This window comes from Staurois parvus, unplaced genomic scaffold, assembly GCF_062004578.1.
Source record: "Staurois parvus isolate SC_StPar_1 unplaced genomic scaffold, SC_StPar_1.0 ptg000615l, whole genome shotgun sequence".
Classification (NCBI taxonomy): Eukaryota; Metazoa; Chordata; class Amphibia; order Anura; family Ranidae; genus Staurois; species Staurois parvus.
Genome location: NW_028318411.1, coordinates 1,052,670 through 1,080,062, shown reverse-complemented (window position 1 = coordinate 1,080,062; position 27,393 = coordinate 1,052,670). Strand labels below are relative to the sequence as shown.

Sequence of the window (27,393 nt, the reverse complement as noted above, 5' to 3'; positions counted from 1 at the left end):
CAAGTAGATTTTGTTGTGGGGTGTATTCATTTTTTTCTTCAACTAATTTGAGTAAAACTGAAGATTTTGTAATCTAAGTTACATTATTAACCTATAAAACTCAGTTTTGTCGAAATTTTGGAAATTGTTTTTGTGTTCAGTGAGATATTGATTAAAATCTTACATTTCAAAAGGGGTGTACTCATTTATGCTGAGCAGTGTATATATGTACTGTATACACACACTATATTGTATCATATTTATATCCCAACTCTAGGCTAATTTATATTACGTTTTGCATGCAGCAGGGAAGATTAGCACCTCCTCCAAATTTTTGCTCTCTGATTATAACTTCTTACAATGCTTTCATTGCCAACTGAGAATGCCTGCCCCACAGCTGCATTTCTTCTACTGGTGTCACGGGAAATTATATTCTTTTTTGGATAAGCATGATAGAAGTTCCCACTGCAGTGCAGCTAATCTTCTGCCATCTGGTCTTGAAGGCCAAACTCGTTAGTATGACGAGTCCCCATGTCTCTGTTCCTCCTTGAAGTTATGCGTCTCCTCACCCCTAGCCCTCTTTGAGGTGATGTATCATCTCTCTGGCCCTCTTTAAGATAGTGTCCCCTTACTCTCTTTGGTCTCCTTTGAGCTGGGGTGCCTTCTCTTCCCTGGCCCTCCTCAAGCTGAAGTGCGTACTTGCTCTGTTCTCTCCCTTGATATGTGTGCTGTCTCCACCTCTTGTCCCCATTTGAGCTTCATTGTCTCCTCCATTTATAGGACTATTTCAATTGTTGTTTAATTTTCCATCTACCCCCCACCCAAACTATTGTTTACCTTTCTGTCTGACTCTCCTTCAGATAGTGTGTCTTATTCTCTCTGTCTCTTCTTGAGATGTTGTGCCTCCTCTCTTTGCCCCCCCCAAATAGGTGTTTTTCTCCTCTCAGGTCCCCCTTTGAATTTGAACTTGTCTGTTTTTTCCTCACTAGCCCTCCCTCCTGTCTTTGGCCCTCCTTGAGATGCTGTGTTCTCTTCTCTCTGTCCCTTCTTGAGATAGTGTGCCTCTTCTCGTTTGCCCCCTCAAAATGCTGTTTTTCCTCCTCTCAGGGCCTCTTTTGTACTTGATGTTTTTGTCGGGAGTGTGCAAATTGTCTTGTTCTTTGACAGCTGTTGGTCTTATTGCAGAATCCTGGTTTTAGCTATGATGCATCCCTGTTTGTCTGTCCACCTGCAAGGTGATTGATATGGCCAGCCTCTGGGTGGAGACCAAAGTTGATTTAAGCCAGCCAAGCCTGCAGTCTCATGCTTGTGATGGCGTGTGTATATGTGTTCCAAACTCCCTGTTTGTCTGCCCTGCTCTGCCATTTGGATTCAATTGTTGATGACCTCAGACTGGATATTGCACTATTCTCTGAACTCTGCCTGCCTTTTGACCTGGACTGTTATTGAACCACTCTGTTTTTCTGACAACAACTAGTACCTGTTTGCTTTGCTAAATTTGCCCCTGCCCTGGTGTGGTGGCCAGGCACTATAGCATTGTGTATAAGTCCTGGGGGCAACCGAGTACTGGTAGGTCTTTTTGCCTTATGGGAAAGGCAGATGTTATAGGTGAAGAACACAGAAGCTAGCAATGGTGCCTGACCACCTGTATGACAGGTTTTCCCTCACCTCGAAATCCATGGGGGATTACATCAAGAGGCGTAAACTGAAGGTTTTGCCATGGCCTTCACAATCTCCTGACCTCAACATAATTGAAAATCTATGGATAGACCTTAAAAGAGCAGTGCGTGACAGACAGCCCAGAAATCTCAAAGAACTGGAAGACTTTTGTAAGGAAGAATGGGCAAAGATACCTCAAAAAAGAATTGAAAGACTCTTGGCTGGCTACAAAAAGCGTTTACAAGCTGTGATACTTGCCAAAGGGGGCAGTACAAGATATTAACTCTGTAGGGTGCCCAAACTTTTGCAGACGCCATTTTTTTGTTTTCTGTTATTTTGAAAGTGTAAATGATGGAAATTATTATTATAATTATACAGTATTTATAAAGCGCCAATAGTTCACTCAGCGCTGTACATTACAAAGGGGGACAGAACATGTGACAGAACAATACCAATACAATGCAAAACATGAGGGGATCGAGGGCCCTGCTCTTTCGAGCTTACAATCTAGAAGGGACGGGATAGTGGTACAGGAGGAGATAGCTGTGGGGGATGGAGTGGTAGGAAGAGTGGAGGAGGTCGGTCAAGTTAGCAGGGGGTAGGCTTCCCTGAAGAGATGGGTTTTCAGGGTGTGCCTAAAGGAGAGTAGAGTAGGTGATAATCTGATGGGTTGGGTAAGGGAGTTCCAGAGGATGGGTGACACCCTAGAGAAGTCCTGGAGGCGGGCATGGGAGGAGGAGACCAGGGAACTAGAGAGAAGGATGTCTTGTGAGGAGCGGAGTGTGCGTGCTGGGCGGTACTTGGATATTAGGTCGGTAATGTAGTTCGGGGCAGTATGGTGAAATAAAATCTAACTTTTGTTGACATATTATAAGAATGTCTAATCTGTAATTTGATGCCTTTTGGAGATTTTTCCATCTTTCCTTGGCTTCTTTATGCACATTAATACAAATTTTTAGCTGGGGTGCCCAAACTTTTGATCCCCACTGTACAGTTTTGTAGCTGCTGACGTTTATTTTTTCTTTTTAGGTGGAACTCTGCTTTAAGCTGATGTTTCTCCTCCCCTCTGGCCTCCATTGAATTGATAAATGTCTTTCTCTCAGGGCCCTCTTGAACCGGTGAGTCTCCTACTGTGTCATCACTTTAAAACTGTTTTAAGTTCTTTATTCTGGCCCTGGTTTATCTGCTCTCTGCTCCTTTTCCATTAAATGTCTTCTTTGGCTCTCCCTCGATCTTGTGTGCCTCCTCTGCTTTATCCATTCTGAGTTTGTCTTTTTTCTATTTTCTTTTCTTTCAATCAGAATGTCGCTTTCAAATTTACTATCATTCATTTACAGATTGCTGACCTTAATTCTTGGGTTTCAACGAATATTAAGAAAAAAGAGTGCGTTGCTTTCATCCCACAAAAGTCTAGTGATGGGTAAGTACGTCATCTGCAACAGAGTTCTGTGCAATATTTTGGCCGACATAAAAGATATTGATCAATGTGTATAATTGCAAGCAACAGGAGGCCCATTTTTAGAAGCTTCATTGCTGCAGATTAACTGATCTGCTATGATCTATTACCTGATCTACTATGATCTATTACCTGATCTACTATGATCTATTACCTGATCTACTATGATCTATTACCTGATCTACTATGATCTATTACCTGATCTACTATGCTATGTCACTGATGTTCTGTCCCTTCAAGGCACAGTTCAGATCTGGGCACCCATTCATTTCAATAGCCTGCCTCACCCAGAGAAATGAAGGGAAAAAAAATCCCCAAACCTTTTTTTTTTAAATTGTGCGGCACCAAACTGCATGGTGCTGTGGTAACATGAGGCTTTGTGTGAAAACGCACCACAAGTGCAGATGTGTGGGAGTGCCATTAACAATGGCACCCCCACGTGTATGCTAAATTTCAGTGCGTTTACTTTGTGGTTTGGGAATGTGCGTGATTTTACACGTGGTCCCCGATTTTACATTTCGCATTCCCCAGCTGCAGAGATGTGAAGACTAACTGGAACATCAAAGTCCTTCCAGTCTCCACAACAATAATGTATTTCTTCTGCTGTGGCCTACACATCATGCCATAAATGTGTCTATAGGATCCTATATGTTCATTGTTTGTTGTGTATGGTGGAATAGGTCATCAGTGCTGGCAGAGGCGTAGCTATGGGGGGCAGGGGGGTACATATGTTCCCGGGCGCCAAGGTATAGGGGCGCCAAAATGAGGCTTACAACCAGGGGCGTATTTGCCATGAGGCAAACAAGGAGTTTGCATAGGGCGGCACATTTTAGGGGGGCAGCGTGGTGCCACCGCCCCCCTTCCAATGGAAGGGACACTTAGTACAGGGGCGGGCAGCGGGCTGCTGTGTCTTTCCTGGCTCCGTGTCCCAGTCCCACAACGATCCAGTCCAGGAGGCGCTGCTGGAGGAGGGGTTGAGAGGTCTGCAGGTCCGGTGTCTTCTTTTCCCTGAACGCGATGTGTGGGCGGGATGGCATGCCGCCCCTGTCATTTGGCCACACCCTCGGGATCACTGGACAGTCTATGGCAGCTTGTACTTCCCTCTACAAGCTCCACCAGAACTGTAGCTCAGGAAAGGCACACAGGCAGCCAATCACCTGCGAGGAGGCGGAGCTTGGAAAGGAGGAGCCGAGCGGCAGCGCGAAGATCGAGTGAGGGAGCGGCCGGAGCAAGTGAAGAAGACAGCTGACCGGTAAGTGTGCCGTGCGGAGGGTGCTGCTGCAACCAGGTATGCTGGCTGTGGATGGGAGAGGGAAGGAGCCTAGGCTGGAGCAGGGGTCAGCAAGGTAAGTGTCATTGGTGTCAGTAGGAGGAATAGTGCCCCATCATTGGTGTCAGTGGGAGGAATAGTGTCCCATCATTGGTATCAGTGGGCGGAATAGTGCCCCATCATTGGTATCAGTGGGAGGAATAGTGCCCCATCACTGGTGTCAGTGGGAGGAATAGTGCCCCATCACTGGTGTCAGTGGGAGGAATAGTGCCCCATCATTGGTGTCAGTGGGAGGAATAGTGCTCCATCATTGGTGTCAGTGGGAGGAATAGTGCCCCATCATTGGTGTCAGTGGGAGGAATAGTGCCCCATCATTGGTATCAGTGGGAGGAATAGTGCCCCATCATTGGTATCAGTGGGAGGAATAGTGCCCCATCATTGGTATCAGTGGGAGGAATAGTGCCCCATCATTGGTGTCAGTGGGAGGAATAGTGCCCCATCATTGGTATCAATGGAGGAATAGTGCCCCATCATTGTCAGTTGGAGGAATAGTGCCCCATCATTTCTGTCACTGATGTGATTAAACGGGGAGGGGGGCTGGGGTGCCAATTTTATAGTTTGTCCCCAGGTGCAAAATATCCTAGCTACGCCTCTGAGTGTTGGGTTCAATTTATCAGACTATGCTGCAAATATTTTATAGATGCTAAACAAGTGCAGAGTGAAAAAATTTGTTTTTTTTTTTTTTTTTTTTTTTGTTCCACAAAGTTTATTGAGAAAAAGTCAAAACATATAAATGGTATAAATTGTACAATGTAATACAATGTGCCAAAGAGAAATGCGGTAAAACACAAATCGCACATGCCAAACAATAAGAAATATGCAGGCGAACAAAATAATAAAGCCCTCTCGTGTCACCTGTAACAATAATGAAGTTGAACTTGGAAAAAAAAAACACGAGAACACAGCAAAAAAAAAAAAAAAAAAAAAAAAAAAAAAAAAAGAAGGCAAACACCAATCATAATCACCACATAGCATACAAAATATCACCAAACGAGCAGGATCATTTATTTGCACCCCCAGATATCTTTTATCGTCGAGTAGCAGAGTAGGGGGGAAGGGGATAAAGCTAAAGGTGCTGGGCTTCTGGTGCAAGGAAGAAGTAGCGAAAATATAGAAAGCTCGGTGTTATCCAGGAGGAGCAGCAAAGGTACCACTCAAAGGTAGCCAACGCATATGAAAATTACTCCATGGAATGGGAGAGGCACATGTGCAAGTGTAATCCGGGTGTGAGATTAGGTTGCCTATGGACAGCGGAATAAACATAAGTGTAGAGGAAAAAGAAAAAGGGAAAAAATGAAGTGGAGAAGATGTGAAAAACAGCAAAGACAGTAATGGCAGGTACAGGGCACAACGAGGAAGGAGTCGGGAGGAAAGAAAAAACAAAAAATGGTGAGAAGCTGGAAAGCCAAAGAAGAAAAAAAAAAAAAAAAAAAAAGGGGGGGAAGGGGGGTAAGGGTCAAAGGGGAAGGAGACTAAGGGGGGGGGGGGCGGTATGGATAGACATGTCATATAGGTGGAAGCTCCAAGGACAGAGCTGGTGTGCTCATCCCCTAGGGGATAGAGACATAAAGCAGACAATCGGGCACCAGGGAAAAGGAGTGTCTCACTACCTGATCAGTGAAAAGGATATAATAGAAAAGTGTCATCGACAGCCTAGCAAGGGTCGAGGAGTCAGTACAATACAGAGTGTAATATAAAGCCACAGGTCTGGCTCAGAGTCAGGTAGAAAGACCCATGAGGGATTGGTATTCGGGGGTCGTTTGGAAGTGGATCCAACACGACCAAGTATGGGAGAATTTAGTCGGGTTATCTTGGGAGGAAGCAATCAGCTCCTCCATCTCTGCAATTCTTCCCAGACGAGTGAACCAATCTTTTATTGAGGGGGGTTGAGTAGATCTCCAAAGCACAGGAAGACAAAGTCTAGCAGCATTAATCATATGCATTGCTAACGATCGGAAGTATAGACGTTTGGGGAGCGGTGTATGGTGGAGGAGAAATTGGGCCGGGGAGAAATCGAGAGGTAAAGTGGACACTGACGAGGTTATACGGTGGACTTCCCGCCAGAAGGGCAGGACGATAGGACAGGACCACCAAATATGGAGAAGGGACCCATCAGGTGCTCCACATCTCCAACAATTATTAGGTAGAGAAGGGTTAAAACGATGAGTTCTGGATGGGGTAATGTACCAACGGGAAGCTAGCTTGTATCCGTTTTCTTGGGTCGATACATTCAGCGAACATTTGTGGGAGTATGTAAAAATTTGGTCCCAATCTGAGGAAGAAAAATCTATATCAAGGTCTCTCCTCCAAGCTCGGCAAGCGGGGAGCGAGTTAGGATTCCCATCACCGGTGAGAAGGAGGTACATGGATGAGATTAGATGCCGCTGGGGTTCAGCCTTAGAACAAATTGATTCAAAGGGGGTGAGAGGACGAGTCCATTTGTGGCGGTGAGCAGAGGATATGAGAAAATGCCTGATTTGAAGGTAGGCCCAAAAGGGGAAGGTACGATCTTTCATGGTGCTCGCCAAAGAGGAGTAGGATTTCAATTGGCCTTTATGAAAAAAGTGTTCCGCTTTCACCTGGTCATACGGCCAATGTTCTGACAGGAAGGCCTTGTGCATACCCGGAGGGAAGTCCGGGTTTAAGCAAAGGGAGGTTAAAGGGTTGGGGGCATCCGAGATGGAGGCCGACTTGCATGTCAAGCGGAAGATGCGCAAGGTAGGGCCAATCAGTGGATGAGTGAGAAGGGCCTGGGGGGTATGTTTCGTCAAGAGCCACGGGATCGAAGCTATAGGAGAAGGAGAGAAGGAGTTTTCGAGATGCACCCAGTCTTTGGTAGTCGAATGAATATTCCAATCTATAATTCTGCAAAGATGGCAGGCCCAATGATATTGCCTGAGGTCTGGGAGCCCAATCCCACCCCTGGATTTGGGGAGAACCAATTGGCAGAAAGATATGCGCGGACGCTTGTGGTTCCAAAGGAAGAAGGAGCACATTCTCCTACATGAAGCGAAAAAGGCGGGTGGCAATTGGATAGGTAAGGTTTGAAATAAATAGAGGAGGCGGGCGAGAATGTTCATTTTCAATATAGCAGCTTTGCCGAACCAGGAAAAGCATGGTCGATGCCATTTAGTGAGATCTTCCTGAATGGATTTAAGTGCTGGGATAAAGTTTTTTACATAAAGGTCAGAGAGGTCGCACGTAAGCTGAATGCCCAGGTAAGTGAGAGTCTCACTGTCCCATCTAAACGGGAACTGCGATCGGCAAAATGAGACTACATCAGGAGGGAGGGTGACATTGAGGGCGTATGACTTTGAATGGTTGATTCTAAGGTTCGACATGTATTGAAAAAGTGAGAAATCTTTAAGCAAATTGGGCAAGGTGGTCCGAGGTTCCGTTAGAAACAGCAAAATGTCATCCGCATAGGCGGCGAGTTTATACTCTTGAGCCGGTGCGGAAACGCCCTTAATATCTGGGTTGGAACGGAGTTTACGCAGCAGTGGCTCTAATGATAGCACAAAGAGGAGAGGAGAAAGGGGGCAGCCCTGGCGCGTGCCATTGCCGAGAGAGAAATGGTTCGATAAATGGCCATTCACCCGAACCTGTGCCGTGGGTCCAGAATACAGGGTCATGATGAAATTAAGCATGTGTTCTCTCAAACCAATCGCCTGAAGGGTTGCCCTCAAATAATCCCAGGACACTCTGTCAAAGGCCTTCTCAGCGTCCAAAGAGAGAAGGAACCCAGGAGACTTTGATGTGCGAAGCCAATGGATAAGGTTGAGGGCCTTGATAGTATTGTCTCTCGCTTCCCTGCCAGGGATGAAACCCACTTGATCGAGGTTAATCAAAGAAGGGAGTAAGGGGAGGAGACGGTTGGCCAGAATTTTAGCATAAAGTTTCACGTCTACATTCAGAAGGGAGATGGGCCTATAATTGGAAACCAAAGTTGCATCCTTATCTCCTTTGGGTATGACAGTGATGTGCGCTTCTAAAAGGCGATGACACGGCACAGGGAGTGAAGAGAAAGTGTTGAAAGCCGAGAGGAAGGGGATGGACAAGACGGGTAAAAACTCCTTGTAATATACCGCAGACAGGCCATCAGGGCCCGGGCTTTTACCAGACTTCATTTGTTTGACGGCCCGCGACAGTTCCTCTGCCGTGATAGTTTGCTCCAGTTCCAGGGCGGATGTCTCAGAAAGTGCAGAAGGGCTATAAAGATGAAGAAAGTCCGAGATCACCGTGGCTCTGAGTTTGTTGGTTTCAGGTGGGGGACGTTCCGGAGGGAGGTTATATAATGCCTTATAATACTGCTCAAAATGAGAAGCAATGTCAGCATTAGTGGTGGCAAAAGAACCGTCTGGACCCCTGATTTTGTGGATTGTTAAGCTCGACTTTTTCGCTTGAAGGGATCTGGCGAGGAATCGCCCGCTTTTGTTCGCAAACTCATAAAATAATTTTTGAGACAAGACATATCTACGTTTAGCCACCTTACCCAGTTCGGTCAAAAGCTGCGTGCGAGTGTTTGTGAGTTCAGTCAAGGTAGAAGCCGCTTGACTGTGTTTGTGAACTCTTTCCAAAAACTGGATGCGCTCCATAAGTCGTCGCAAATGTGCTTGTCTCTCCCTTTTACGCTTCGTAGCCATGGCTATGAGAATCCCGCGAATTACGCATTTATGTGCCTCCCATTGCGTCAAGGAGGAGGTATCTGAAGTCTGGTTGGTCGCGAAGTAATCTACCAATTGGGAGCGGATCTCGGCTTCGTGTGTTGGGTCGGAAAGAAGAGATGCGTCCAATCTCCAAATCTTAGAGCGGGAGTGTTTTTCAGGAAAACGCAACGTCATGGTTATGGGATGGTGATCCGATAGGACCATTGGTTCAATGGAGGTGTCATGAAGAAACGGCAGATCCACTTGCGAGAGAAAAATGTAGTCAATTCTGGAGTACTTATTGTGTGGAGGAGAAAAGAACGTATAATCTTTAACGTTCGGGTGTAGGATTCGCCAAGAATCGTGAAGTTGTAAATCCTGGAGTTGTATGCGGATCTGTCTTAGGGATTTGTATGGTAAAAATGAACTGCCCGAGGAAGAATCCAGTAAAGGGCATAAAGGGACATTAAGGTCTCCCCCCAAGATCAGTACACCCGACTGAAAAGAAGAAAGAGAGGTGGAGATTGAGCGGAAGAAGGGAACCTGCTTGGTATTGGGCGCATATAAATTTGCCAGTGTAATGGGTCTGTTGGCAAAAGTGCCTTTTAGAAACAGGAACCTACCTTCTGAGTCAGGGAGCGACTCCGTTATAGTTAAAGGGAGATGTTTTGCAATCAAGATGGCGACACCTTTTGATTTGGCATGAGGGTTAGGGGCATGATAGACTGTCGGATAACGTGAGTTAAAGAGCTTGGGAATGACATCCTGTCTAAAATGCGTTTCCTGAAGGAAAACGATATCCGCTCTTTGTTTAGATAGATAGGAGAGCAGAATGGAGCGTTTTTCAGGTGTGTTCAAACCCTTCACATTAAGAGATAGAACTTTCAGTGACAAGTGTCCTGACAACGATTTGGGAGAAGACATGTCCAAAGAGGAGTGTGAAAGCAACCTAAAAAAAGGGAACACGGGGTACTAAAAGGATGGGAATAGGATTGGGGGGGGGAGAAGAAAAAAAAAAAAAAAAAAAAAAAATTTAAAGAGATAAATGAAAGAAAAACAAAATAAAATAAAAGAAAAGAGAAATAAGAAAGGGAAAGGAGGAGAGTAGACACAGGTACGAAAAAAAAAAAAAAAAAAAACACAGAACTACCAGCGGGAGGAGTAGACCAGCTAATCCGCCTAGATATATAAGAAAAAAGGAGAAGAGAAAGGAAGAGAAGATGGGGGGGGGTTAAGGGGTAACAGAAAAGAGAAAGGAGGGAGTAAAAACAGCCGGCAAGAGTCAGTAAAAGCTCTCCGAGCTTACTGTGTGGGGAACGCAGTGGGCCGAAATCCAAAATAAAAAAAAGAGGCCCGCCGTACGGAAGACCTTAAAAAGTGCAGGGAATGGAGAGGTAGGGCGAGGATAGGGCATGCACAGAGAGGGACTACACCCAGCCGGCGAGGGAGATGTATCAACCCTCACCTGGTAGGACGTATGGCTCAGGATTTAGCGAGAAATTGGGGTCAAGAACAGAACGGTAGCCTGCGCTAGGAGGGAAGTGAGGGAAGTGAGACAGGCAACAAGCCATATCAATGTTTGGGAGATACCCATATGAACAAAGCACTACGTAGGAATTCTAAAGCGGAAATATAGTGTCACGAGTATACCGTGGTGGAACTACTAGGAATGTCGTCCTCAAAGGTATGGCTTCATAGAACGGTCAGACCGCCCTCTCCTCAGGGAGAGAACAGGCAGTGTCGCACAACACATGAAGTCACAAAATATTGGCAGAGGAACAGAAAGGCATAACATGTGCAGAAAAAAAACATACAGCTCAAATATCGCATATCAAAAAAAACACAATATACTAAATTGAGAACAACTAATATGACAGAACGACCCCCCCCGGCCTGGACTCTCAAGGTACTCCTGGACCCGAGCAGCACCTCATATCAGATAGGAGGAAATGCGTGGGGAGGGAAGAAGAAGGCACAGGCAGATTACCTACATTGGAGCCTCATCAGAAGTACTCATTAGTATTCAGAAGGTGAAAAAGGATATAGAGCGGGATGGGAGAGACCGATTTCTGCAAGGAGTCTCCATCCGGAGAGCTCATTGAGGTGATGCTCGTTCACAGGTGCACAGCAACAATGTGAAGGTTAAAAAAAAAAAAAAAAAAACAAATAAATAAATAAATTATAAGCAAAGGTTTCCCCCCCCCCCCCACCCCTCCCAATCCAAACTCAGCAACCCGCTCATCAGAGTACGTGAAAAAGGATAATTGGTGCTGAGGAACTCTCTTCATCCTCTCCCAACTCGGTCTTCTGGAAACGGTGCAAGGCGAGATGAATACGATGCGTGTGGGGGGACCTAAAGTCCTTCATTGGCGAACTCGATATCCTCGGAGGTCCCCAGGATAGGCTCGGAGTCAGCTGTGCAGGAGATGGAAGAGGATCGGAGCCCTCCGGAGTCCACCCGGGGTCTCTAGATGGCAATAGACCTATCAGAGGTGTCATGGAGGAGGTTAGGCACTAAATTGGTTGTAGATCCGATATTCCCGTTGCGAAGCGACAGCGGTGGTGCAGAAAATGGGCGGGTAGAAGGGAGGAACTTATAGGAATATTCTGTGCCAAACAATCATTAAGGGTCAAGAATCGTAGGGATGAGATCTTAGTGGCCCCAGATGCATAGGGCTGCCTGTGTGCAAGAGTACCAATGAGTCCAGTCCAGATCATGTGGAGGGAAGATCCCAGGATGATAGATCAGAAAGCTCCATAAGTAAGGCGAAATGGGACAAGGAATTTGCAGACAAAGTCCGAAGAGTGGCTGAACGGATCGCGAGCAATGAAACCAGCGGTAGCGCACAGTAAATTAAGGAAATCAGGACAGAATGTAGAGAAGGGTCTCTAAGCCTCATGACGAGGCCTGCGATGAGCAGGAGAGGCCGTCGGGCTAGTTATGCTGGTAGAGCCACTGGCTGGAAGTCTCGGCGGGGTTGCGGGAATCAATCGGCGTCGGCGAGAGCCAGGGCCCTGCCATTCCATCTCACTTGGCGTCGGTCTGGATTCCGGAACACCTGGGAGACGCATATTGCTATACCAATCAGGGAGGTCGATTAGTGGGATATCTAGGGAAGTGCAGAAATTAGGCAGATCCTCCGGAACTCGCAGGTAGGCTGTGCGCCCCTGCGCCTGTGCGGAAAGACAAAATGGGAAACGCCACCTATATGGTATGTTATGTGAACGGAGTGCATCCAATAGGGGGCGAAGTTCCCGTCTTTGTTGCAGAGTAATATTGGAGAGATCCTGGAATAAATGTATTTCAGACCCCTGATATAAGAGGCGCCTTCTGTCCCTGGCGCGCCTGAGGATGTCCTCTTTTAGTGGGAAGCTGACTAGGCAACATATTACATCTCTTGGGGGATCAGAATCTCTGCCCCTGGGACGGAGTGCTCTGTGTGCTCGTTCCAACTCTATAGGCGTGGCCGGCGGGCGACCCAGTAGGTCATTAAAGATCGCCACAACCGTTGTAGAGATGTCGTTCGGTTCCACAGATTCTGGCAAACCACGGAGTCTAATGTTATGTCTGCGTCCACGGTTATCCAAATCCTCTATTTGTCTGTAGAATTCACGGATATGTGATGCGTGTGAGACTGTTGTCTGCTGTATTTCTGCTATGGCGTCTGTATTATTGCGGCTAGCAAGTTCCACTCCCTCCAGCCTTGTGCCTAAGGAAAGTAAATCCTCTCGCAGGTCACTGAGGGCGGTGGTGAGTGTGACTTTAATATCTGCAGCCACCGCCTGAAGATCTCTGAGAGACAATGCCTGGGAGTCAGAGGAGAGATCATGCTGCGGGACTGTGTCAGTGACATGCTCAGTGTCACTGCTTTGAACACAGGCTGCCGTGGAGGAGGAAGGAGGGGGGGGAGAGGGGGAAGCTGCTTGGGCCCTGTCCCTCTGTTGGGAGCGGAACAGCTCCTGTATATGCTGCGATTGCGGCTAATTAGGGACCCGTGGGGAACGGGAACGGGAACCGGGTGTGTTCCGGTCCGATTTCCCCATGGTCATGTGCCCCTGCCTCACCCGATCCTCCGTGCAGAAGAAGGAGAAGTCCTCGGCCGGCGGGAGCTCCTGGCTTAAGCGGCCATTCCGGATCGCGGCAGACCACGCCCCCCAATTTGTTTTGTTTTTGGATCAATTTGTTAAGTTACTAATTTTGTTTTGTTGCATTCTTTTAGTTTAGTTTCATTTATTTGTCTTCGACTGGATTAGAATTTTTACAATGGATTTTAAGTATTCAAATCGAATTCAAATTGAAAATATCAAATCGATGCAAATTCATTGTGAAGAATAGCTGGTTCTTTTCGAAATTCAAATTTTGGAAGATGGTTACGTACTTTCTATTTTATTCTATTCTATTTTTTCAATTCTATTCTATTTTATTCTATTTTCTATTCTGTGTTACTGTATTCGTTTCTATTCTGTTTTATTCTATTCTATTCTTTTTGAAATTCAAATTTCGGAATATGGCTATATTCTTTCTATTTTACTCTATTTTATTCTATTCTAATTTTTTCTATTATTTTCCTTTATTTTCTATTGTTTTCTTTTCCATTTTATTCCATTCTTTTTGAAATTCAAATTTCGGAATATGGCTATATTTTTTTCTATTCTATTCTATTTAAATCTATGCTACTTTCTTCTATTTTATTCTTTTCCTTTCTTTTCTATTCTTTTCTATTCTGTTTTATTCTATTCTATGCTTTTTGAAATTCAAATTTCTGAAGTCAGCTATATTCTAACACCAGTACACATAGTCTTTGAAGGAAATCCACAATAGTCAGCAATATGATTTCATTCAAATATGTTTTCACATTTGATTTCATGTTCAAATTTAATTCAGATTCAATAAGAATTTGGACAAATATTTGTATCGTTAATTCAAAATCGTTTAAATTCGTTGCTATTGTAATTTGGAAATTTAGATACGTCCGAATCTCCGAATGAGTAAAATTTTGGCCGAATTTCAATTCGGAATGAAACAAATCGCATGTCTAATAGATGCTCTATTGCTCTCTTAGGGAGACCTGTGGATGTGGTTACACCAGAGAATCCCATTTTCATGACACGTCACATCCCAATAGCCCACCTGAAATCAATTGGGACCATCAGAAACATGTCGAAGAATTCCCCACTGATGCATATGGGGACATGACATTTACAGGAACCACCAGGACCTGGGCCAAGGTATGGTTGTTGGGTGTTGAAGGACATTACTGTATGCTGTGGAAGCCTAGACTGCTGTTGGACACATTTTATCATTTTAATAGTTGGGGTTAAACATCTTGCTGTATAAGTTACTTTAGGCTCTGTTTCTCAACAGTACGTGCGAGCATCCTCCAACACTGAGCCCAGCATATTGTTTGAACTGATGACAGAGCAGTGGGGGCTTCGTGTACCAAGTCTCCTCATATCTGTGACAGGAGGAGCCAAAGATTTCAACATCAGTCCAAGGCTGAAGACCCAGTTCAGCCGGGACCTTGTGAAGGCTGCACGAAGCACAGGTAATGGGGCTTCTACAATGAGCACATCATCCTTGTGCTTCACTGTCACTGCTGTCCTCACTTGTAATGCTTGGCTGAAACACTTTAATGATCATGATTTTCAGTGGCTGTTGAGGAAAGTAGGTAATGTTTATTTTTGTTAGATAAAATGGCCTCTAGCAGAGCTAAAACTTGACAATTAAAGTCAGCCATAGACAGTTTGAGCCTCGGCTGGTTCAGCAGAAACCGGCTGAGGTTCGAACCATGTATGGGAAGGCGGAATGCACCCAAGTTGATTGATTGATGACATTGGGTACAACCAGTCTGCCGAATTTTACATGCAATTATTGCTAGCTGCTGGTATATTCACTAGTAATCAGGGGCGGACTGACCATTCGGGAACTTGGGCACTGCCCGAGGGCCCAGGGTCGGTAGGGGGCCCCATGAGATGCCCCTGGTACCTTTCATAGGCTTTTTTGGGTGTGGTTTGAGTGTGGACGTGGAAACAGGGGCCCCATGATCCCCTATTGCCCAGGGGCCCCATGAGTTGTCAGTCCTCCCCTGCTAGTAATAGTCACTGTCTTCTCCCAGCAGGGGCTGACGGCACAATGACTCGGCTGGAGGGATTCCTCGGTCAACACTGTCTGCCTTAAGTAGACCTCTAAGTACCTTTCAAGTCTAAAAGAATAAATTCCTGCCGTTTCACAATAAACAGCAATAGTTTCCTCTTATTAGAAACACTCCATTTATATCATTAAAATACCATCTTGCCAACTTACTTCAGTCGTTCAGTCATCCAGGAATTTTTATCTTTTGTTGTTTGATATGTGTTACCCTTTCATGTGCTCCTTGCTGTGAAGGCCAGTTATAGACTGGGGCAGTGGCCATTTTTTGTACTGTTGAGTTGTTAGTGAGGAGGCATACTGGACACGTTAGCTGCCATTGTGCTACATGCTGGGTGTCATGTGTTCTCCGGTACCTTTAAGGAGGGGTGGGCTCCCTTAGGTCCACCTGCCCTTGGTCTATCCATTAACCGCCTCCCGCCCGCCATATAGTAATATGATGGACGCAAGGTGGTTCTCTCGTTCTGGGAGGACATCATATGACGTCCTCCCATTCTCACCACGCATGCACGGCGATTGGTGGTGCGCCGTGTCCCTCGGACACAGCGGATCACCGATCTACGGAAAGAGCTGAAGATGTCGGCTCGGTCATGTGATTAGCTGTGTCCAATCACAGCTGATCACATGTAAACAGGGCAATGCTGGTTATCGGCATTTCTCTACTCTTGAGCTATCACGCTGACAGGGGAGAGGAGAGCCGGTAATTGGCATTCCTCGGAGGGGACATCTACACAGATCATCAGAGCACTGATGATCAGTGTGCCCTGATGATCTATGTAGCCCCAGCAGCACCACCTGTCAGTGTTCAACAGTGCCAGCTCTGTGCTCATCCATACCAGCTGCTAGTGCCCATCAGTGCCACATCAATGCCACATATCAGTGCCCATCTGAGCTGCCTTTCAGTGTCACCCATCAGTGCCAGTCAGTGCCACCTATCAGTGCCAGTCAGTGCCGCCTATCAGTGCCAGTCAGTGCTGCCTATCAGTGTGCATCAGTGCTGCCTATCAGTGCCCGTCAGTGCTGCCTATCAGTGCCAGTCAGTGCCGCCTATCAGTGCCGCCTATCAGTGCCATATATGAGTGTCGCATTTCAGTGCCCATCAGTGATGCCTGTCAATGCCCATCAGTGCCACCTACCAGTGCCCATCAGTGCCACCTATCAGTGTCCATCAGTGCAGCCTATCAGTGCCCATCATTGCAGCCTCATTAGAGCACATCAATGAAGGAGAAAAATCACTTATTTACAAAATTTTATAACAAAAACTAAGAAAAAATGTTTTTTTTTTCAAAATGTTCAGTGGTTTTTTGTTTGTTCAAGAAAAAATAAAAAACCCTGAGATGATTAAATAGCACCAAAATAAATCTCTATCTGTCACAAAAAAAATGATAAAAATTTCATATGGGTACAGTGTTGCATGACCGTGCAATTGTCATTCAAAGTGCAACAGCGCTGAAAGCTGGAAATTGGCCTGGGCAGGAAGGGGGTATACGTTCCCTGTAGGCGAGGGGTTAAAGACATGTGCCTCTACTATGGGGGCTCTCAAAATTTGTATAGTCATGACTACGGAATATCAGGATGCCCTGAAGAGGCTCTGTAGCTTACGCATGTGTTTGCAAAGTGTGTAATAACTAAACCCCTGTTTTTAAGTCGGCTTGTTTGCAGGCTGGTTGTCAAGCTGAGCCAGGAATTTGTCTCTTTTGTTGTTTGACATGCGTTGTCCTTCCATGTGCTCCTTGCTGTGCAGGCCAGTTATAGACTGGGGCAGGGGCCATTTTTTGTACTTTTCATATGCTGTTTGTAGTGTAAGTAAGGAAGTGGATGATGAAATGGCTAACCAGAGAGGGTTACAGTACAGACAGTGCAGCCATATTTTGTATAGCCAATCTCTCCTCCCTTTCGTACATACAGGGGCCTGGATCATCACTGGAGGGTCTCATGCTGGGGTCATGAAGCTTGTAGGTGAAGCCATACGGAATTTCAGTGGAGGAAAAGGCTCTGAGATTGTCCTGATAGGCATTGCTACCTGGGGCATCGTCCACAACCGAAAATTACTGCTCAGTGAGGCGGTAAGAAGTAGACATAGTCTATATCATATAGAACATAACTTTCATAGAAATATTTTGTACTAAATGCCAGAATTTTTTGTGATCTTTCTTTTAAGGAACACAAGGCACAAGATTTAGGAATTAGGAGAAAGCTATGGATCTGTTATTCAGCCTAGAAGATCATTTTCCATTAAAGTCTGGAGTTTAAGATAGTTAATCTTGTGACACAATGCTGCTCGTGTATGGCAGCTACTAGCCTTTACACACAGTGCAGTATATATATGAATAAGCTCTGGATGGAATGAATGACGTTGGGGATTGCATCAAAGGGTGGAACAGTGTGTGCATCAGGCATGTAATCTAGTATACAAGGGACTTCAAATGGAGTGTGGCTTCCTTCTTTTTCTTTATTTAACGGTTTATTTATTACAGATACTTATAAAGCAGTGGCAACTTATGCAGTGCTTTCCATATACTGTATATTACATAGTTAGCCTGGCTGAAAAAAGACAAAAGTCCATCGAGGTCATCCCCCGAGAGGCAATCGGATATTCCCTGGATCAACTTTACCTATAAATGTTATATCCAGTTATATTCTGTGTATCTAAGAAAGAATCCAGGACTTTCCTACAGCAATCCACTGAGCTGGCCACAACCAACTCTTGAGGGAGTCTATTCCACATTTTCACAGCTCTCACTGTGAAGAAACCTTTCCATGTTTGGAGATTAAAATGTTTTCCTCCAGATCTAAAGAGTGCCCCCTTGTCCTCTGTGATGACCTCAGGGTGAATAGCTCTACACCGAGATCACTATATGAACCACTGATGTATTTATACATGGAGATAATATCCCACCTTATGTATTTATACATGGAGATCATATCCCCCCTTATGTATTATACATGGAGATCATATCCCCCTTATGTATTATACATGGAGATCATATTCCCCTTATGTATTATACATGGAGATCATATCCCCCCTTATGTATTATACATGGTGATCATATCCCCCTTATGTATTATACATGGAGATCATATCCCCCTTATGTATTATACATGGAGATCATATCCCCCTTATGTATTATACATGGTGATCATATCCCCCCTTATGTATTATACATGGAGATCATATCCCCTCTTATGTATTATACATGGAGATCATATCCCCCCTTATGTATTATACATATAGATCATATCCCCCCTTATGTATTATACATGGAGATCATATCCCCCCCTTATGTATTATACATGGAGATCATATCCCCCCTTATGTATTATACATGTTGATCATATCCCCCCTTATGTATTATACATGGTGATCATATCCCCCTTATGTATTTTACATGGAGATCATATCCCCCCCTTATGTATTATACATGGTGATCATATCCCCCCTTATGTATTATACATGGAGATCATATCCCCCCTTATGTATTATACATGGTGATCATATCCTCCCTTATGTATTATACATGGAGATCATATCCCCCTTATGTATTATACATGGAGATCATATCCCCCCTTATGTATTATACATGGAGATCATATCCCCCTCTTATGTATTATACATGGAGATCATATCCCCCCTTATGTATTATACATGGAGATCATATCCCCCCTTATGTATTATAAATGGAGATCATATCCCCCTTATGTATTATACATGGAGATCATATCCCCCTTATGTATTATACATGGTGATCATATCCCCCTTATGTATTATACATGGATATCATATCCCCCCTTATGTATTATACATGGAGATCATATCCTCCCTTATGTATTATACATGGAGATCATATCCCCCTTATGTATTATACATGGAGATCATATCCCCCTTATGTATTATACATAGTGATCATATCCCCCCTTATGTATTATACATGGAGATCATATCCCCCCCTTATGTATTATACATGGAGATCATATCCCCCCTTATGTATTATACATGGAGATCATATCCCCCCTTATGTATTATACATGGAGATCATATCCCCCTTATGTATTATACATGGAGATCATATCCCCCTTATGTATTATACATGGAGATCATATCCCCCCCTTATGTATTATACATGGAGATCAAACCCCCCCTTATGTATTATACATGGAGATCATATCCCCCCTTATGTATTATACATGGAGATCATATCCCCCCCTTATGTATTATACATGGAGATCATATCCCCCTTATGTATTATACATGGAGATCATATCCCCCCCTTATGTATTATACATGGAGATCATATCCCCCCTTATGTATTATACATGGTGATCATATCCCCCCTTATGTATTATACATGGAGATCATATCCCCCCTTATGTATTATACACGGTGATCATATCCCCTCTTATGTATTATACATGGAGATCATATCCCTCCTTATGTATTATACATGGAGATCATATCCCCCCTTCTGTATTATACATGGAGATCATATCCCTCCTTAATCTCCTCTTCTCAAGAGAGAATAAATTCAGTTCCTCTAATCTTTCCTCATAGCTGATCTCCTTCATGTCTCATATCAGTTTGGTTGCCCTTCTCTGTACTTTCTCCAGTTCCCCAATGTTCTTTTTGTGAATTGGCGCCCAAAACTGAACTGCATATTCCAGATGAGGTCTTACTAATGATTTGTACCGGGGGAAATGATATCTCCCTCTCTGGAGTCTATACCTCTTTTAATACAAGAGAGGATGTTAATCGCTTTAGAAGCCGCAGCTTGGCATTGCTGCCATTATTAAGCTTGTGATCTACCAGAACTCCGAGATCCTTCTCCACCATTGATTCCCCCAGGTGTACCCCCCCTAGTATGTATGATGCATGCATATTCTTAGCCCCCAAGTGCAGAACCTTACATTTATCAACATTAAACCTCATTTGCCACATAGTTGCCCAATTAAACAGAGCATTGAGGTCGGCTTGTAAGTTGAAGACATCCTGTAAGGACATTCACATCAGTCCCTGTCCACAAGGAACTTAAAATCTAAGGTCTCTAACTCACATTCATACACATAGGACCAATTTAGATAGGAGACAACCTACCATTATGTCTTTGGTGTGTGGAAGGAAACCCATGCAGACACAGGGAGAGCATGCAAACTCCAGGAAGGTAGTGCCATGGTTGGCACCATGGCACCAAACCGACAACCCTAATGCTGCTAGATAGAAGTGCTAATCACTTAGCCACTGTGCTGCCCCCAGTTCTCCAGTTACCCCAGCACCAGCTACTGCTAACAAACAAGATCCTGAAAGGAGTTCACTTTTAACTGTTCCAAAGCAGGAGTGCAGTAACCCTTGCCACATGATATTTGTGTGGAACCCCAACAAATCCTATGCTCTGCACAATCCTGTTTCACATTGCACATTGAACCATCATTTGGCAGCCAGCAGATTCTGCACATTGTACTACCCTATGGCAGTGGACATTTAATATATTTATACTTAGTGGGCTGCTATGCCCTCCCCTGAGATCTCTTATAAGCAGCTCAGCTATGAATTTTGCTGTGTGACCTGTTCTGCAATGCACAACCTCTTCTTGAAAATCCTCATGCCAGCTCCGGCTCCTCCCAGGATTTGTGCTTTCTATCAGGGCCATCTTAATGCATGGGCACCCCCAGATGCATGGGGCCCATAATAATCGTGCATTGAATCATACTTGCCAGTTGTCCCAGATTTGCCAGGACAGTCACGATTTTTACTAAGCTATCCCAGAATGACTGTGTTCCAGGCAGCATCCCAGTACCTATACTTTGCCCTCCTGATCCCAGTATTGTGCCCTCCTGATCACCCCTGTAATGTGCCCGTCATGTTGATCAGTCTTTGATTTATGGCATGTTTTTTATTATTTAAAATTGATTTTATTGAAAGTACTAATAAATATATGTTTAATTCTATCAACTAGTTTTACTTTAATTCTTGAGAGTAGGTGCACAAATTTGGGCTGGCTGGTAGGGGCCCCAGTGCATAACTTTGCCCATGGCACATGATGCTATTAAGACGGCCCTGCTTTCTATTCAATCCAATGAAAATTTTGTAGTTCATTTGTTCCAGCAGAGCACTGGGGTCCACCAGGAGTAAGTGAGCTTTGAGTTACGAACCTTATAGCTATAGCCCCCAGACCTGCACTAACACCAAATCCAGCCATAGCTGCCAATAATTCCTACCAGTCCTTAGATATGGTGGCTGCATTAGTTTTATTTTTCAGGCTAAGAACTTTTTCAATAATATACAGCAGGGTGTAGCGCTAAAATAACCAGATCAAAGAACATTATGAAATCAGTTGAACTTGAAGACATCAAAATCCAATATATAAATAGCTTAAATAGCATAAGACACGTGTTGTCATAAAAAACACCTCAAATGAATCAGTTAAAAGATGGATAAAACATAATAAAGCACATTAACATATAAAGTGATAAAACAGTGTTCTGACATGTCACTATGCAGTGACTATTGATGTGTAAAGTGCAAATTGAAAGTCCAACATTAAGGTGCATAGATCATAACGATCTTCAGGATCCAGTAGTATGATCCAAATAGGGTAGTGATAAATCCCGGGGGAAAAAAGATTGCGCACTCACCAGATACGCAATCAATCTGCGCATTTAGAGATATCAATCTCAGAAAACTGGGGGTCCCTTCAAGGTCTGGTCAGGCCTGGTATCCTCACCTTCCGACATCCGCTACCAATGTTGGTATTCCCGCTCTGTGGATAGTTAAAGCTCCCAGGGAGCCCCAAAAGGAGGAGGCCAATAGCGTGATATCCTTTATAAAGGGGGTAATTTATTGCAACCAAGCCAAAGAGCACTTTATATGTTACTGTGCTTTATTATGTTTTATCCATCTTTTAACTGATTCATTTGAGGTATTTTTTATGACAACACGTGTCTTATGCTATTTATGCTATTTATATATTAGATTTTGATGTCTTCAATTTCCACTGATTTCATAATATTCTTTGATCTGGTTATTTTAGCGCTACACACTGCTGTATATTATTGATTTTCTAGAGGTTTTGGTACCTTTGGTGTTTAGCAGCTGACAGACTTTTAGCGCTCGCTTATTCTTTTTTCTTTATAAGAACTTTTTCAGCATGTACAGAAAACATTCAGCCTGCAGCATGGTATGTCTTCCACAATGTCCTCACCACATATACTCAAACTTGGGATCAGACCTTCCTTTTATTTCCTGTAGTCACAGAGCCAATCTGTAAAACAGGCTCAGTATTTCCTGGAACTACATTCCTCACAAGTCTCAGTTCCTCCAAGCAAGCCCTTGTAATTCCAAAATGCAAAACACTCCATATCCCCTTCATCTGTGCCCTCTATCCGCCAATCACCATCTGGTCAGCATACATAATATACCCAAAATGGCAGCCCCCAATGTGGAGAGGAAACTCTATAGATGAACATTGTTTATAGCCTTTCCTAAACGTATCACTGCTGCTCAGCATTGCAGGCAATTCATTAACCCTCCTTGTGTCACATGTAAGGAACAAAGCTTCTAAACAGAGAAAAAAATGTGTAATCGCATTAATATACTTCTTTTTATGTTAATTTGTCTGTAGGGGGGAGCTCCTGCCTTGTACCCCATGGATGTAGGATCGCAGGGGGCACTGTGTTGTTTGGACAACAACCACACGCACTTCATATTGGTGGATGATGGGACACATGGACGCTATGGGGTGGAAATCCCACTGAGAACTCGTCTTGAGAAATATATCTCTGAACAGAAATTGCTCAATGGTGAGGGGGAGATGGCATGCAAGTTTAGCTGGCAAAACAGGAAGATGTAGTGACACAAGAATGAGAAATGGAAGAGATTGGATGGATTGGTGCCTTGAAGGCAGGGGCGGACTGACCATTTGGAAACTCGGGCACTGCTCGAGGGCCCGGCGTCAGTAGGGGGTCCCATGAGATGCCCCTGGTACCTTTTTCATAGGCTTTTTTGAGTTTGGGCAAGGACACAGGGGCCCCATGATCCCCTATTGCCCGGGGGTCCCATGAGTTGTCAGTCCGCCCCTGCTTGAAGGTCAACTAATTATCCAGTCTTACCATTGTATTGTAGAGGGGCATATCATGAGGGCCTTCCAGAAGAGACCTTACTCTAAGTATTAAAGTGTTAGTCTACTATCAAAACTAAACTAAATTTTATTGATAGGTAGAGTCTAATGACTCCATGGCTTCTTTTCTACTGAACGGTCCCGGAGTGAGGCCTCCCTCAAAGTTCCTTGTTCTGTTCCTACCTTCCTTATTGTGTTTTTTATCCTGTTGAAATCTCCAGGCAGAAAGGAGAGGGGTGCCATTCATGATAGCACACCTTGGCAAGTCTGCAGATTCCTCTCTCAGCCACGTAAATCTCAACTATATTGCCCCTGATGGATATAAGAAGCCATTAGTTGGCTTAAAGTGTATCCAAAGCTCAACTGTTTTTTTTAGTAGGGGCTGGTTAGGTCCTTTTTTGCACTCTGTGTCCTTGCTGGGGAGATTCACCACCTTTGTTATATTGATCATTGTCTCAGAACAGAAAGTGATAGGAAATTAAGAATTTTACAGCCGTAAATAGGGGTTGGACAGGCAGAACAGGGATTGAGAGGAAATTTTGAATGGAGACACTGGTATTAGTGCCAGCTAAATGGGCAATCCCCCTCCCTGGCAAACACAAGGCAGTGGTCATCTATACCTGTTGTGTCTCTGGTAAAGGAATTGAAGGAAAATGAGACACATAAAAAAACAAGTATAATCTCAAACATTCCCTATCCACTAAAAACAAAAATGTTTTGGCATTAGATATATTTTAACTCTCTAGCATCCACCAGATATTGAAATGTTGAAAGCTCAGAACACATTTATATACAATGTGCTCACAGACTGTCTAATTGTGAAAGCAGCAGTAGGATGTATCCATCCCACAATCAACTGAGATGTATTTGTATCTTATTTTCTTTCTTTATCTCAGAAACAGCCATTAAAACAGTGTGTGTGGTGCTGGAAGGAGGTCCCGGAACGTTGGATGTGAGTTCACAAATGCCTAGTCAGGTCTATAATTGCTATAAATTATTGATATAAATGCACTTTGTGAGCACCGTATGCCTTTGCAATCTTATTGATTTCCCTGTGAAAATAGCATCAAGGTTCAAGTAGGAATATACTGTACATACCTCTTGTAGATAGACAACAACTGCTTATTGGGTGGATAAGAATAGAAAACTAGTCGTATGGTTCCTAGCTGGAGAATACAATGTTTCTAGTATCAGATTGGTGTTGGGAATTGTCTTGAGGTTTGCATGCATGCATTGGAAGCATCTGTAATACAGGCCATACTATTGATATTGTTTCTCTGAACACATAAGTGTTTGTACTACATAGTTCTAAAAATGATATTGTTACATAGTTGGTAAAGTTGAATAAAGACACCAGTCTATCCAGTTCAACTTATGTCTGTGTTGTATGTGTTTATGTCACTGCCATTTCCCATATCATTGTATATTGCATTTGTTAGGATAACTATTTACGTTTTTTAAAATGTAAACACTCCACACTGACACCACCAACTGTGGAAGGGTAATTCAGGAAAAACTAGGAATTATATTTTATAAAACTTATCATTAACTTTACTTACTAATTGTATTTGATTCTGAACACAATTGTTTCCTAAATCTGGCCATAGACTGTTCAAAATGAAACATGTATGGCTAGGCTGAATGTACACAAGTTGATTGATCGATCAACTAAGGTACAAGCAGTCTGTTGGATTTATTTATTATTGATTATTGTTAGTGGCTATTATATGTGCTAGCAGTAGTCACTGTGCTCTCCCAGCATGGATGATTCCCTCTGTTCCCCCACAGGGAGGACACAATGGCTCAGCGGGCAAAATTCCCCCATCAACACTGCCTGTGTTGATGGGGGAATCGAAAATTGCTCAGTCTGTGGCTTGCTCTACTGTTTGGGAGCTCACTGATCACACCGCCCCTGGCATCCTCTCCTCTTTGCTTCCACCCACTAATCACATGGCCCCAGCATCCTCTCCTCTTGCTCCTGCTCAATGATTACATAGTTACCAGTATCCTCTACTCTCACTGATCACACAACCCTCAGCATCCTCTCCTCCTGCTCCCGCTCACTGATCACATAGCCTCCAGCATCCTCTCCTCCTGCTCCCGCTCACTGATCACATAGCCTCCAGCATCCTCTCCTCCTGCTCCCGCTCACTGATCACATAGCCTCCAGCATCCTCTCCTCCTGCTCCCGCTCACTGATCACATAGCCTCCAGCATCCTCTCCTCCTGCTCCCGCTCACTGATCACATATCCTCCAGCATCCTCTCCTCCTGCTCCCGCTCACTGATCACATAGCCTCCAGCATCCTCTCCTCCTGCTCCCGCTCACTGATCACATAGCCTCCAGCATCCTCTCCTCCTGCTCCCGCTCACTGATCACATATCCTCCAGCATCCTCTCCTCCTGCTCCCGCTCACTGATCACATAGCCTCCAGCATCCTCTCCTCCTGCTCCCGCTCACTGATCACATATCCTCCAGCATCCTCTCCTCCTGCTCCCGCTCACTGATCATGTATCCTCTAGCATCCTCTCCACCTGCTCCCCCTCACTGATCACATAGCCTCCAGCATCCTCTCCTCCTGCTCCTCCTCACTGATCACATAGCCTCTAGCATCCTCTCCTCCTGCTCCCGCTCACTGATCACGTAGCCTCCAGCATCCTCTCCTCCTGCTCCCGCTCACTGATCACGTAGCCTCCAGCATCCTCTCCTCCTGCTCCCGCTCACTGATCACGTAGCCTCCAGCATCCTCTCCTCCTGCTCCCGCTCACTGATCACATAGCCTCTAGCATCCTCTCCTCTTGCTCCCGCTCACTGATCACATAGCCTCCAGCATCCACTCCTCTTGCTCCTTCTCTGATGACTTGGCCCCCAGCATCCTCTCCTCTTTCTATTTGAGACAGCCATTTACCATGAGTGTGCCAAAACCTATTTCCACTGTAGAGTGTATGTAACCTTCTCTCCAGTGTTCTAACCGTCCCTCTTACAGACCATCTACAATTCAATGTGTAACAACACCCCTTGTGTCATCGTGGAGGGTTCTGGGCGAGTTGCTGACATCATAGCACAAGTAGTGAATATTAATTCCTCCAGCATTACCGTCAGCCTCATTAAGGAGAAACTGAAAAATCTTTTCTCGGAGTCGTATGACAATTTCACAGAAGATCAAATCATCATGTGGACCAAAAAAGTGAGTGATTAGTCACACAACTGAACATAAATAATCCAGTGGCGCTGTGACCAACTAATGAGTGAAAAACATTCTCTAGTGATAAAAAATGAAATAAAATAAAACAATCGTGATATAAATCAATCAGCTATTATTATTATTATTCTTATACAGGACTTATACAGTGCCGACAGTTTGCTCAGCGCTTTACATTATGGAGGGAGACAGTACAGTAACAATACAGTTCAATACAAGAGGGATTAGAGGGCCCTGCTCCTTGGAGCTTACAATCTCGGAGGGAGGGGATAGTGCTACAAGAGATAATTAGCTGTGGGGGATGGAGTGGTAGGAAGAGTAGAGGATTCCAGTATTTACCTGGGGTCGGGGTAGGCTTCCCTGAAGAGATGGGTTTTCAGAGTGCGCCTAAAGGTGAGCAGAGTAGGTGATAGCCTGATAGATTGGGGTAGGGAGTTCCAGAGGATGGGTGAAGCCCTTGAGAAAACCAGGAGACGAGCATGGGATGAGGAGACAAGGGAGCTAGAGAGTAGGAGGTCTTACGAGGAGCGGAGAGTACGGTTTAGGTGGTATTTAGAGACAAGATCGATGATGTAATTTGGGGCAGTGATATGAACGGCTTTATACGTCAGTGTTAGTGTTTTGAATTTTATCCTTTGGGCAATTGGAAGCCAGTGGATTGGTAGAGAGGGGTGGCAGATACAGAGTGGTTAGTAAGGTGGATGAGTCTGGCAGCAGCATTCATGATGGACTGGAGTGGGGATAGCCTGCAATGAGGTAGGCCAATGAGGAGGGAGTTACAATAGTCAAGGTGTGATATAATAAGGGAGTGAATGAGTTGCTTAGTGGTTTCCGGGGTTAGTTACGGTCGTATCTTGGAGATGTT

The 27,393-nt window shown here is 44.5% G+C and overlaps 1 protein-coding gene across 1 annotated transcript in view; it reads left to right on the top strand.

The window, feature by feature from the left end:
• LOC149449524 (transient receptor potential cation channel subfamily M member 2-like) overlaps positions 1–27,393 on the top strand; it is an 80,626-nt gene that overhangs the window by 16,951 nt on the left and 36,282 nt on the right. The window contains exons 2-9 of the mRNA XM_089693145.1: positions 2,668–2,756; positions 2,976–3,058; positions 14,134–14,299; positions 14,436–14,616; positions 17,127–17,284; positions 22,832–23,009; positions 24,223–24,278; positions 26,313–26,513. Of these exons, the coding sequence (XP_089549271.1) occupies positions 2,727–2,756; positions 2,976–3,058; positions 14,134–14,299; positions 14,436–14,616; positions 17,127–17,284; positions 22,832–23,009; positions 24,223–24,278; positions 26,313–26,513 (1,053 nt within the window). The 5' untranslated portion in view covers positions 2,668–2,726. The remainder of the gene's footprint in view (positions 1–2,667; positions 2,757–2,975; positions 3,059–14,133; positions 14,300–14,435; positions 14,617–17,126; positions 17,285–22,831; positions 23,010–24,222; positions 24,279–26,312; positions 26,514–27,393) is intronic.